The 14749-nt window shown below is 44.7% G+C and overlaps 1 protein-coding gene across 1 annotated transcript in view; it reads right to left on the reverse strand.

The window, feature by feature from the left end:
• LOC147751601 (solute carrier organic anion transporter family member 1C1-like) overlaps window positions 1–14749 on the reverse strand; it is a 569256-nt gene that overhangs the window by 439996 nt on the left and 114511 nt on the right. The window contains exon 3 of the mRNA XM_086920557.1: window positions 6733–6874. Within this exon, the coding sequence (XP_086776683.1) occupies window positions 6733–6874 (142 nt within the window). The remainder of the gene's footprint in view (window positions 1–6732; window positions 6875–14749) is intronic.

The raw sequence follows: 14749 nt of genomic DNA on the forward strand, positions 1-14749 counted from the left end.
AATTTAAAAAAATAGAAACAATGTTAATACATTTTAGACATCAAAACAAAATTAATTTAATTAGTAGAAGTGGAGTTATGAATTTCCAAAGTTTATAGTAAAAATGGTACCTAAAATATCAAAGCACCATCCGGGGCCATATAGTAGCACAAGACCATGGCAAACTCAAAAGTTATGGGCAACCATGATTGAGCACAGTTTTGGGCCAAACCTCAGCTTTAAGCATGGGTGGAAAATCCGTTACGCTCGCGGACTTTGCGGATTTTCGGTAAATTCGCAATCCGCGAGATTCGCGAATTTCCCGCAAAATCCGCAAATTCGCACGCAGCGGATTTTTTTTCTTTGCGGTGTAAGTTTGCAATTCCGAACATGTAGGTGCCGCGGGCAGCAACACTCTCGCACTCGCAAAATTACAAAAATTGCAATTCTGCACAAGAAATCTACTAGCAAGCAGCATAGACCTTCTGAAAATGATGATTTTTATCAGAATAACTCCTCAGGTTGACATTTGCCTGCACTTTTTTGGATTTGAGGCCTTTTGATTTTCTTTGGATAACTTTTGGATTAGAAATCAACTTTCTCATATAAGCTTGGTGGGGCATTACAGTTGCTGTAATGCTGTTCTGCAGAAAAACGAGTTTTGCAAAATTGAAAGCAGGTTCAAAAGTTCAAACTCATCATTAGTAACCGTTCCCTGTAGTGCTTCCTGACAAGGGCCCCTCCAGAGTTCAGTTGCTAGTTGCAACAATTGTATGACCCTGCTCTGACCCTCACAGCAGGCTCATAGAATAGCTACAAGTAGGCCACAAAGGTCCTGGAAAAAAAAATTGCACTGCAACAGAAAGCAAATTACAGATAAGGAAGCAGGTGCCAGACTGGAATTTTAAAACAGTGACACATTAATAAATCAACCCCAAATTAATTCATGTCAGTTGAAGCAGACAGGTGTGCTTGCTTTTTCCCCCCATAATCTACAGTGATGATGAACCAGAGGGTGGCATAAGGCATTGATGTACCAGAGGGTGGCAGGGGTGAAACAGAGGGTGCTGGGAACCTGTGATGATGAACCAGATGTAGAAACAACATAATCGTGACCGTTGCGAGCCGACATGTAAGTTCCCAATTGCGAACTGTTACAAAACCCTCGCGAACTGTCAGAAATCCTTGCGAACTGGCAAAAATCCTTGCGAACACAAAAAAAATCCGCAAATTCGCGAGAATTCGCGGATTTTGCGGATTGCGAGTTCGCAAATTCGCAAAATTCGCGAACGCCAGATTCGCAAAATTCGCCCATGCTTACTCAGCTTACCTTCAGAGTTAGAAGAAATAATAAAGAAAAAGTTGCTAGGAAGGTTAGGTTCTGCAGGGCAACGTAACCAGGGGATGAGGTTTTGGTGAGGATGTCTACATTCGGACTTTGTCACTTTATGTAAGTCAAAAATCTCCAGTGGTACAAAGCTCCAGGCAAGCCAATGAGGTTTCCACAAGACAAGATACCCTTCCTTAGAGAACCCACTAAACAGGATATGTTCCTGTAGAGAAGAATGTAGCAGCAGCTACCGCAAAGTCTGGATGAGCAGAGATGCACCTTGGGTAGACCAGCAAGCAAGTAGGTCCCATTTTCCTGTGAGTTCTCAGGCCGCTTTTTAGTGGAAAAATGATTAATTCCCATGTTTCAATTTTTGGATGTTTGGGCACATTTAGCATCATTTTCAAGAGTAGAAGACTGCCAAGGAACGACCTGGAGGAGAGGACTCACTTTAGGCAGGGTCCAGATATAGGTTCAAGGCTGTTGTAACTTGTTGTGTTTCTGTAGCTCAGTACAGGAGGCCAGCCAACTATCCCTTTGAGTCACTGATATAGTCCTGGGATCGAGCAACAAGACAGGCGTCAAGCAGCAGGACAGTCCTCTGAAGTACAAAGCAGACCTAAAGCAGCAGGGCTGTACTATGATGCACAACGCAGTCCTTCTAGGTATCCTCTGCAGGTTAACTGAGCAGTTGGTCGGACGATCTAGTATTTATACCTGGTCATAGCCTTTGAAGTAGGAGAAACTTCTAGGCTCGCCCTCCACTTTCTTCTACTGTCCAGACTCCAAGATGTCAAGGCTGACAAAGGGATGATGTCAAGTTCTTTGCGAGTGTGCAGGAGTCAGCCCTTTGAAATCTAATTGGGCCTTGAAATGGCTCTGCCCCATCCATCCTGGCACAAAGGCCTATCCTACCAACAGCTAGTCCTCCTTTTTCTTACTATTTGGGAGAAATACACAAATCCAAAACTTCTAACTACTCACAGTTGTGACCCAGGACACATGTGGAAGGTGCCAAATGATTAGATCAAGAAAAGGCCAACTTTCTAAATGTGGTATTTTCAGAATAATGACTTAATATCCAATTTTACCTTTAAAGATTTTAAATTACAATTCTTTTAAGACCAAAAAGGACATTTCAACTTGTTCCCAATCAAATATTATCATTTATTAAATGTAATAAAGTAACTCAATGTTATTCAATGAGAGAGGACGTCTTCCAAGTAGTGGAAAACGTATCAAAGAGTAATGCTTAAGGTCATGCTTAAGGTCATCGATGGGGTTGAGATGTGAGAAGCTAAGGGTTGATACATTGGCCTCGAATCGCAGGATCAAAGGCGATGTTTCATTGTTGAGCTGTGCAAATCGGAGATGCTTGCTCATAAAACCAAAGGATGTAAGCGATGCGTCGGGAACAGAAGGTGATGTGCCGTAGAATCTGTGATGCAAGGTACACGGTCCCTGAAACAGCGGCGATGCATTGCCATCAAGGGTTATACACCAGTTCTGATTGCCACATCATTGTTGATGTGTGGATTTTCAACAGCTGCATCACTTTATACCCACTTCTAAGTGCCCAGGATTGGATTGGCATCACTTGGCAGGGCAAGACTTGCAGCAAGCAATGTCCAGGTGCTGTTGCAAATAGATGAGAAGTCTTTGATTGTCTGATTTGGTGGGGTGAGACACACTGCTTGTGCCCAGTTGTTCCTTTGAAGTATAGGTCACTTCAAAAAGGGGTTTTGAAGTCCACATATATCCTCCCTCCCAGCTCTGGCGCCAGACTCACTACAGAGGGGTATGCAGCCTTTTTTGTGGGGACAGGACACAGCCTATACAGGTGTGTCAGCTCCTCCCACCTATCCTGTGAAAGATGGCCCATCAGGATGAGGATGGCCACTCAGTCACAACAACGCTCCCTTTGTATGTGGCTTTCTAAAGGCAACCCAGACAATGTTGTCCAGCGTCTGGTTTCTGTGTAGGCCAAAGGTGAAAATGGGCTATGTTCCTTGCCCCTTCTTTGTTTTGGATTAGATACATGTTCCTTTCAAAGGCATTTACCTTACTCACTGATGTCTTTTGTAGATATTAGGACGTGGGCCTTTAATTAGACCACCTGATTAATACCTATTGTGGTGTTTAGGTAAGACTCATTGATTTTCAGACTGGATCACATCGTCATTTCTAATATCAAGGAAACAGTTTTGTAGGGGGCTGTGTGTCACGCTGGGTGCAGTGGTTGTGTAGCTTTTGATGAGTATGGCTCTTCATTGGCAGGTGTAGTGGAAGGACTCAGATTCTTCCATACTTAACTTGGCCTTCCCCCCAGACTGCTCTATCTTCACTCTTAATCGTGCTACTAGGGGGGAGGAATTGCAATGGCCATTAATCTGTGCTATCCATGCGAGTGGAAGGCCTTATAACTCCCAGGATGTGAAAGTGCTCTTTTTAAAATTTCGTTCAGCCATCACTTTACTTTTTCTGGCTTATTAATATATCGCCCTCCGGGGTGTGATTCTGCTTTTAGGGCTGCTCTCCCAGACCTAATTAGCACGGAGGCATTAGGTTGTGCTACTTTCAATGTTCTCGGAGACCTTAATCTTCATTTTGACGGCCCGTCTTTGCCCCCCATTAGGAGCATTTTGGCTGATTTAGAGGCATTGCAGCTCTCCCAGTTGGTCGTATCTCCCACTCATAGAGATGGCCACATCGTTGACCCTTTTTTTACTAACTTAGAGGGAGTCAGGGCACTCTGTCCCACCCTTATATACCGCAGGACAGATTAGTTCTGAGAAGACACTGGAATAAACTGAAATTGGAGGACTTTTACCATCTGCTGGAGGAGGCACCACTGGGCCCTTTCACTGATGTTGACCGTGGATATGATTCTTTCTGTGAGTGGATCTTCCGTGCCCTGGATTCTTTGATCCCTTTGGTATGGTCAAAGTGTCGTCCTAAAGAGCCCAGCCCATGGTACGACAGTGCCTTAGCGTCTCTTAAAAGAGCCTGCAGACAGGCCGAGAGGCTTTGGAGGAAATCGTTTCATCCCGAACTGAAGGCCTGCTACCTAGCTAAAATTAAAATCTACCATAGGGCGGTGTGTAGAACACGAGCAGCCTTTTATGCCCAAGAGATTCGGAACAGCTCCAATCCTTCGAAACTCATTTTTAAGGTGTTAAAGGATCTCATGGCTAAGAGGACAACGGCGGCAGAAATATGCTCGGACTCCCATTGCGAGGGTCTGGCCTCTTTTTTTCTTGAGAAGGTTCAAACCATTTATCGAACCTTCTCGATGGACTCTCCAAATCTTAATTCAGAGCGGGTCTGCTGCATCTTGGGAGGCAGTGAGTCTCTTACTACCCTGCCCGCCCTATCTGTGGAGGCCTTTGATTCTCTGAGCCTTAAAATCAAGTCAGGATCTCCTGCAGATCCGCTGAAACCGGCTCAGCTTAAGAACATGTTGCCGTTATGCCGCACTACGGTGCTCTCTCTGATCAACTTGTCACTCTCCTCAGGTGTAGTTCCCATCAGGTGGAAACAGGCTGTAGTTACACCTATTTTGAAGAAGGTTACCCTTGACCCCCTTAAACCTGAGAACTACCACACTATTTCATTGCTTCCTTGGGCCACGAAAGTGGCTGAGGCCCACGTGAATAGCATTCTTGCAAACCATCTTACCAGGGCTAACATTCTTGACCCTACCCAGAATGGGTTCCGTGCGGGCCACAGCACGGAGACGGCCCTACTTTCTATGGTCGAACATCTGCGTTCTGTGCTTGATGCGGGTCGGACGGCGGCACTATTGCTATTAGATCTCAGTGCCGCGTTCGACACGGTCTCGCACAGGATTTTGCTTCAGCGACTTGAGGAAGTGGGTGTCACGGGCTCTGCCCTATGCTGGTTCTGATCTTTCCTTGCGGAAAGGTCATTCCAGGTTGCGATTCCACCTGGGAAATCCAAATCCTATCCGTTGGACCTGGGGGTCCCACAGGGATCATCGTTGAGTCCCACTCTATTTAATCTTTACGTGAGGCCGCTGGCTGCAGTCGTCAAGAAATGGGGCTTGACGATGGTTTCATATGCAGATGACACGCAGCTGGCGGTCACGTTGAGTGGGGACTCAGACATGGAGGCTCCCAGGTTCCGTGACGTTTTACGGGCAGTGGCCAACTGGATGAACTCCAACTGTCTCCAGTTAAACACCAAGAAGACGGAGGTTATGGTGGCCGGCAAGCAGGCGGAGTTGTGGGGTGAGAAGTGGTGGCCCTCTGAACTAGGTGGGACTCTCTCTGCAGCATCGGAGATAAAAAATCTTGGGGTTTGGCTTGATCCAACCCTCAGTTTCATCTGTCACACCAAGGAGGTGGCGGCCTCTTGCTATGGCATCATTAGAGGACTTAGACCTATCCTTAAATTTTTTGATGCCTCCACCAGACAACTGGTGGTTCAAGCATCAGTGTTGTCCCGGCTGTACTATTCCAGCTCGCTATTAGCTGGGATCAATCAGTCAGAACTCACCCGGCTGCAGCGAGTCCAAAATGCTGCAGCCAGAGTGGTGATAGGTCTGCCTAGACGGTGCTAGGTCTCTAAATCCTTGCTCTCTCTCCACTGGCTCCCTGTAAATCAGAGGATTAAATTCAAGGTCCTCTGCCTTGCGTTCCAAATCTTCAAGGGTACGTCTCCCCACATTCTGGAGAATCTGCTTACACCATATGTACCCCCGCGAACCCTCAGATCTTTGGGTCAGAATCTGGCTGTGGTACCGCGTTTCAGGTTGAGTAGAGCTGGTGGCCGCTCTTTTCGAGTGTTTGCGGCGAATTGGTGGAATTCCCTTCCTTCTCATATCCGGGCCATTGATGACCTTCTTCAGTTTAGAATTGCCATCAAACCTTCTTATTTGTTTAGCCCTTATGCTGTTCCTGTAGCCCTTTTGCCTTTTACCAGTGTTGTGTTGTGTTTTCCTTGTCAAAGCGCCAGGACGCCCCTTCGCTGGGGCAGCTGTGCGCGGTATAAGTAAAAATAACATAACATAACATAACATAACAAGGCTTTACTCAATTTTAAAATAAGCAATGTTACTGACACTATTTATTTGTTTTGTGTTGCAAAAGTTGTATGGTTTTACATGAGAAGGACTCAAGTTGTTGTTGTTGTTTACTTAGATCATATTGATGCAATGCCATATAAACGTTTTGAGGAGTAACTATTTTGTGAAACAATAGTGCAAAGATGAATAGGTAATTTCTTGTTTACTGTGTTATACTTCTAAGGTAGTTATATGGTCTACTGTTCTAATGGATAAAAACAAAAACATAACTAGCAAGTGAAGTTACAGAGAAGCTAAGTAATAGTTCAAGAGCCCAGCAGATCACACTCCCATACATAGCCCAGGCAGAAAACAGGAGATTGCACACAGTTATTACCTATTTCAAAGCTTCCATCAACGATGCCAACTACAGAAGAGGGAAGGTCAAATCTTCTTTCAATCTGGGTGATAGAACTTTTCATATAACTTCCTGAAAGGGCTTTGGCAAAGTAAGAGAAGGAGAGCGCTATTAGGAACACCTGAGGAAGCAATACATGAATAAATAAATACATAAATAATAAATGACACTGCTAATCAAACATCAATGATCTTTGAAAATTAACAAATCAGCAAATATTTGTCTCAAAATAGAATGTCGCTAGATGAACGTAGAGTCTTAAATATGTGGTAGAAAGATTATTTCTTTTAATACATAGGCCCTGATTTTGGAGTTTTGCTGAGCAGTACTTCATTACTTTGAGATATAGTGCACTTGTAATAAGGCAGATGGGGTCTCCATTACGTTTCTGAAGGATGCCAGTATACCATCTCTAAATCAGAGCCTTAGTTATCAAGTTCAATGCAAACACCCCATCTTAGGTAACATGCCAATATTATGGTTTCTTAGTAGGATGCCAAACTGAAATCATATTTGGTGTCATAGTTAAGGTCCTTAATTAGACATACTCATTTTATATTAGAACAATAATACATGCAAAAACACCATATTGGATGAGGAATTATGACTTTAGAGATGCATATGCAATGAAAGCGCAAATTATCATTTGAGTTGTTTAAAAAACATCTAGGGCAATATGAAATCCTGATCAGAAACAAATCAAGTGGAAACAAATGTATGTATGGTAAGCTTTAAAACACACTTGTATGTAATCACTCTAGCCATTTGTATATCTCGCGAAACAGACAGCTTTAGTTTTAGCTCTCTGTGGGTTTGTATTGACTAAATACAAGTGTGTTTCACAGCTTAACATACATTAATTTGTTTCCATCAGTTGATTCTGATCATGGCCCTTTCATGCTATTGATGCTCAAGGGAATGCAATGCTTGTCCCTGGCTTTGGGCCATGGTATTTTGTAGACAGTTATAAGAGCGTCCAATTGTATTGTCTTTAAGGTTCGATACTAGGTAAGGTTTCATGGTAATAGTGAAGTAACCTCCAGTATCTCTCAGGCTCTTCATTTTCCTTTTCCTCATCCCATCATTCTCGTCTTGCTCTGAGCCTATTACATCCACTTACTTGAAACAGGAAGAGATCTGTCCCACTCTAGAGATATGTTCCATCTCCTCCATCTGTTGCTGTTGTTCCTTTTACGTGTAACGACTGGATACGTTCAAGGGTGACCTCACATTAGGACTGCAGTGGTGGCAGCCTGTAGGACCTCTACTAACAACTTAAAGTAGAGCAGCCGGCTTCAAGAGACCTGTAGTAACGGCTTAAGGTACCTATAACCTGCTACATCAAAGATTCTTGTGCGTGTCTGGTAGGACCTCAAGTGACAACCTAATGTACCGTAGCTTAAATGAGAAAAGTGACGATTTCAACTTTTAAAGGACATGCAGCTCTGATCTTTAAGAAAGAAAGGCATGTTTACTTTGTATATGCTATATTACACATGCATTTGCATGAATGTCTAGTTTCATGGCAATCTATGTTGTATTTTCAGACATATTCGATAGTTTCATCAACTATTATTATAAAGATTAGTCAAATACTTGTAATGTCTTTTTCAGTAGTTAAGTATGTGACTTTTGTATTAATCACAATTACTCGTCAGATTTATGCTCTTTTTCACAATGATTTTACCCTGAATGAGCATTATTTGACCATTTTTATTTCACTTGCTACGTTACACTTGAATTCCACCCTAAAGTATATTGCAAAATTGTGTGTCGTACTTAGGGGCATATTATCAGGAACTTCGTTAAACCTATCGCCGTTTTAGTGGCAGGAAACTGCCGCTAAAACGGCGATAATGGGCTTGCTAATATGCATTATAGATTTCCAATTGAAGCCCAGGTTAGATGTCCAGGACATCTAACCTGGGCTTCTATTGGAATTCTATAACGCATATTAGCAAGCCCATTATCGCCGTGTTAGGGGCAGTGTCCTGCCGCTAAAACGTCGATCATTTTAACTAGGTTCTTGCTAATATGCCCCTTAGTTTGTAAACAGTATATCATGGTAAAGTCATTTTAACGGTTTGGAAACTTCATAGGACAAGTGGGACTTTGAGGTGGGCAAATTTAGGATATTTCACAACAAGTCAGAGTGCAGAATATAAACTTGTTGCTGACACTTGGGGCCAGATTTATCATCAGATTACATTGCCTTTGCATCATGCATGATTTTGCAAGGTCAACGCAACCCGTAAATCAGATTCATCAATCAACACAAGGCCACCTTGTGAGGCTCTGCCTTGCTTGTTAAATCTGAAGTAACACAAGGCAGCAAAAGTCAATGCTTTGCAATTCACAGCCCTAGGAAGGCGCTCCATGGGTGGAGCATGTGGGTTCCACGCAATCATCCATCGGTTTTAGCACATTCCTGGATTTACCAATACAGAGGAAAGAGGAAAAAGCCTCTAAGGATTGTAAGTGTCCCTTCCTGAACAAAAACAACCACACTACTTGCAAGGCATGCTTGCGTTGATGCTAAGCAAACACAAGGAGATGGAGAACGCTCACCCCAGTCACAGATTTGGGTTGAATCCATCATTGTTCTTTAGCTCACGTAGGCACCCCAGTTCAGACACAACTATATACAAATCACTCTTTACCCTGTGCCTCATGGGAACAGTCCAGCCTGAACTACAAAGCCATGTCTACCCTGGACCTGAAACAAGCATCCTGGGACCGGTTTTGGTCGAAGTACCCTCATCAGCCAGGCCAGCTCAAATCCAGTGGCAAATTGAGCAAGGGACCAAAATATGGGCATACCCTGCCAACTTAGGGCGAACAAAGTAAACACAAGGAGATGAGGGATGGAACAGTGACACTTTTCAGACACTCAGCCCTAGTCACAGATCAGGGTTAAAATCATCATTGTTCTTTAGCTCAGTACAACACCCAAGTTCAGACATAGCTCATGGGAACAGTCTAGCCCGAACTGCCAAGCCATGTCTTCCCTGGACCGGAAACAAGCATCCTGGGACCGGTTTTGGACTAACAGCCTCAGCAGCCAGGCTAGCTTGAATCCAAGTGGCAAAGTGAGCAAGGGACCCACATATGGGCATACTCTGCCAACTTAGGGTGAACAAAGCAAACACAAGGAGATGATGGACGGAACGCTGAAACTTTTCAGACACACACCCCCAGTCACAGATCTGGGTTGAATCCATCATCGTTCTTTAGCTCACGTCGGCACCACAGTTCCCCTGGCACTTTACTCTCACCATCTCTTGCAATTTGAAAGAGGCAACTGTACATCTTGATTAGAACATTTATCTTTGCTAAAAAACTTCAACTAAATCTCAGGAATTTTTTCCGTGAACTTTTAATACAGTTATAACATCTGATTTTTCACTAGCCAATTTTTTGCTCTTTTTTTACTTTACTTCACTATTTCTCTCCTCTCTGGGGTCAATTGTTATTATGCACATCATTTCCTAACAATGTACCCTATTCTTTACAGCCTTGAGAAAGCCCTGGGGCTACCTGCCACATAGGGTGAAACACGTGTCGGCTGTCTTGCTTCCTTGTTTAATAAATTAAATTTAGATAAACCAAACGAAACTGAATTGAATCATTAAAGAACAGAATAGACATGACTATGGCTTCTGTTAAGATTAAACCAAAGTAAGGAAGTATTTACCCTTATCATCCATTCAAAGGAAAGGAATACATACTCGCTCCCAAACCAGACTTGACCCTGTGCCTCATGGGAACACTCCAGCCTGAACTGCCAACCCATATCTTTCCTCTACCGGAAGCATGCATCCTGGGACAGGTTTTGGGCTACCAGCCCTCATCAGCCAGGCTAGCGTGAATCCAATGGCAAAGTGAGCAAGGGACCAACGTCTGGGCATACCTTGCCAACTTAGGGTGGGAAAAGCAAACAGAAGATGATGAATGGAACGCTGAAACGTTTCAGACACTCACCCCCAGTCACAGATAGCTCACTTAGCCATCCCAGTTCCTACACAACTATATACAAATAAGTGGTTACTTGTGCCTCATGGGAACAGTCCAGCCCGAACTGCCAAACCATGTCTTCCCTAGACCTGAAACAACCATTCTGGGACCAGATTCGGGCTAACAGCCCTCGTCAGCCAGGCTAGCTTGAATCCAGTGGCAAAGTGAGGAAGCGACCCACGTCTGGGCAAACCCTGCCAAATTAGGGTGAACAAAGCAAACACAAGAAGATGATGGATGGAACGCTGAAACTTTTCAGACACTCACATCCAGTCACAGATCTGAGTTGAGTCCGTCATTTGTCTTTAGCTCACTTCGCCACCCCAGTTTAGGCACAGCTATATGCATATCAGACTTGACCCTGTGCCTCATGGGAACACTCCAGCCCGAACTGCCAACCCATGTCTCCAGGCATCCTGGGCCAGGTTTTGGGCTAACAGCCCTCATCAGCCAGGCTAGCTTGAATCCAGAGGCAAAGTGAGCAAGGAACCCACGTCTGGGCATAACTTGCCAACTTAGGGCGAATAAAGAAAACACAAGAAGATGAAGGACAGAACAGTGAAACTTTCAGACACTCACCCCCAGTCACAGATCTGTGTTTAATCCGTCATCGTTCTTCAGCTCACTTAGCCAGCCCAGTTCCTACACAACTATATACAAATCAGTGGTTACTTGTGTCTTATGGGAACAGTCCTGCCCGAACTGCCAAACCATGTCTTCCCTGGACCTTAAACAAGCATTCTGGGACAGCTCTCATCAGCCAGGCTAGCTTGAATCCAGTGACAAAGTGAGGAAGAGACCCACTTCTGGGCATATGCTGCCAATTTAGGGCGGACAAAGCAAACATAAGGAGATAGTGGATGGAACGCTGAAACTTTTCAGACACTCACCCCCAGTCACAGATCTGAGTTGAACCCTTAATCGTTCTTTAGCTCACTTCAATACCCCAGTTCAGACACAGCTATATGGAAATCAGTCTTGACTGTGTGCCTTACGGGAACAGTCCAGCCCGAATTACCAAGCCATGCCTTTCCTGGACCAGAAACAAGCACCTTGGGACAGGTTTCGGTCTACCAGCGCTCATCAGCCAGGCCAGCTTGAATCCAGTGTCAAAGTGAGCAAGGGACCCACGTCTGGGCAAACCCTGCCAACTTAGGGCGTAAAAAGAAAACACATGGAGATGATGGACGGAACCTGAAACTTTTCAAACACTCACCCCTAGTCACAGATCTGGGTTGAAGCCTTCATCGTTCGTTAGCTCACTTTGCCACCCCAGTTCAGACACAGCTATATGTAAATCATTCTTGACCCTGTGCCTCATGGGAACTGTACAGCCCAAAATGCCACTCCATGTCTTCCCTGGACCGGAAACAAGCATCCTGGGACTGGTTTTGGGCTAACAGCCCTCATTAGCCGGGCTAGCTTGAATCCAGTGGCAAAGTGAGCAAGGGAACCACTTCCGGGCATGCCCTGCTAACTTAGGGCTAAGAAAGCAAACACAAGGAGATGATGGGAACAGTCCAGCCCGAACTGCCAACCCATGCCTGCCCTGGACCTGAAACAAGTTTCCTGGGACCGGTTTTAGGCTAACTGCCCTCATCAGTTAGGCTATCTTGAATTCAGTGGCAAAGTGAGCAAGGGACCCATATCTGGTCATAGCGTGCAAACTTAGGGGGAACAAAGCAAACACAAGCAAATGATGGACTGAACGCTGAGACTTTTCAGACACTCACCCCCAATCACAGATCTGGGTTAAATCCATCATCGTTCTTTAGCTCATGTCGCCCCCCAGTTCAGTCACAGCTATATGCAAATCAGTCATGACCCTGTGCCTCATGGGAACAGTCCAGCCTGAACTGCCAAGCCATGACTTCCCTGTACTTGGAACAAGTATCCTGGGAAATGGTTAAGGTCAAACAGCCCTCACCATCCAGGCTAGTTTGAATCCAGTGGCAAAGTGAGCAAGGGACCCACGTCTGGGCATACCCTGCCAACTTAGGGCGAAAAAAAGCAAAGAAAAAATGATGGATGAAACCCTGAAAATTTTCAGACACTCACCCCTAGTCACAGATCTGGATAAAATCCATCATTGTTCTTTAGCACACTGAGCCACCCCTGTACAGTCACAGATATATGCATATCAGTCTTGACCCTGTGCCTCACGGAAACAGTCCAGCCCGAACTGCCAAGCAATGTCTTCCCCGGACCAGGAACAAGCATCCTTGGACCGGTTTATCAGCCAGGTTAGCTTGAATCCAGTGGCAAAGTGAGCAAGGGAAACATGTCTGGGCATACCCAGCTAACCTATGGCGGACAAAGCAAACACAAGGAGATGATGGACGGAATGCTGAAACTTTTAGACACCTACCCCCAGTCACAGATCTGGGTTGAATCCATCATCGTTCTTTATATCACTTCGCAACCTCAGTTCAGGCATAGCTAAATGCAAATCAGTCTTGACCCTGTGCCTCATGGGAACAGTCCAGCCCGAACTGCCACGCCATGTCTACCCTGGACCAGAAACAAGAATCCTAAGACCTGTTTTGGGCTAACAGCCCTCATCTGCCAGGCTAGCTTGAATCCAGTGGGAAAGTGAGAATGGAACCCACATCTGAGCATACCCTGCCAACTTAGGGCAAAAAAAGCAAACACAAGGAGATGATGGACGGAACGCAGAATCTTTTCAGACACACACCCTCAGTCACACATTTGGCTTGAATCAGTTGACCACTATCAAAGACGACTCCTTTTTATTTGCACTTATTAATGCCCGCTCACTATGTAAACATAGCCAGGAAGTAGCCGACCTCATCACCGATAATAAACTAGATATCCTTTTTGTCACCGAAATGTCAGATGAGTCGTCAGATCCACACATGGTTACGGCAGTACCCATGGGTTATAAGGCCTACCGGCAGGATAGAGCTAGGAAAAAAGGAGGGGGCCTAGCCATCATAGCCAAAGACTGCTTTATGGTCAGAGCGACCCCTATCCCATCCACATCTTGCGAAGCATTGCAGTTTGGAATAAAGCTCTGCTCCGTCTTCAATTTTAAGGGAATACTGATATACCGTCCCCCTGGGACGAAGACAGGGTTCCACGCAAACATCAATACAATGCTGGAAACCTTAGCTACAGAAAACACACTTACAGTTCTAGGTGATCTGAACTTTCACCTAGATCAAGCCAACCAAGCTGACACATCCTCCCTTATATCGGATATGGAAACAATGGGGTTAAAACAATTAGTCGCCTCTGCTACACACTCGGCAGGCCACACGCTAGACACCATATTTTCAAACGTAGATGGCCTTCAAATAACGGACATTCTACCAATGCCGTGGACCGATCACCACGCCATTTTTGGTAAAATTAAAATCACAACCAAGACTCACCAAATTAAGAAACCCAGTACAATCAACCAAATTTCTTTCAAAGACTGGAAGAACATAAATCATATAGAGTTGAAAACACAGACACTTGTCCTACGGTGTCTACTGACCCCAATACGGCTACATTACAATTTCAGACCTGGCTCGCCCACGCAATGGAGCGCTCAGTCCCCACTAAATCCTTGTCCAGGAATAGATCCAAACCGACCGCACCATGGTACTCTGACGAGCTAAGATTGCAAAAACAGACCAGCAGGAATCTGGAAAGGCGCTGGAGATCAACTTATGACATGGCTAGCAAGAAGGCCTATAAAGACTCATTGGCACTATACAAATCCATGATCATAAAAGCAAAAAAATTATTTTATACAAACCAAATTGATCAAGCCAAAAACTCTAGCAAGCGACTGTATGAAATCATTAAAACATTGGCAGGCAATGTTCCTGACCTCATTCCCCCCCCCCGTCACAAGCATTATTGACGATCTGGCGGAATTTTTCTTTACCAAGGTGGACAATATTTATCAGGCCTTTGCCTCAAAACCTTCTATGACTAACATGGATCCTCCTTGTGCACATTCGGCCAATGA

This window comes from Lissotriton vulgaris, chromosome 1_1 (genome assembly GCF_964263255.1).
Source record: "Lissotriton vulgaris chromosome 1_1, aLisVul1.2, whole genome shotgun sequence".
NCBI classification, from domain to species: Eukaryota; Metazoa; Chordata; class Amphibia; order Caudata; family Salamandridae; genus Lissotriton; species Lissotriton vulgaris.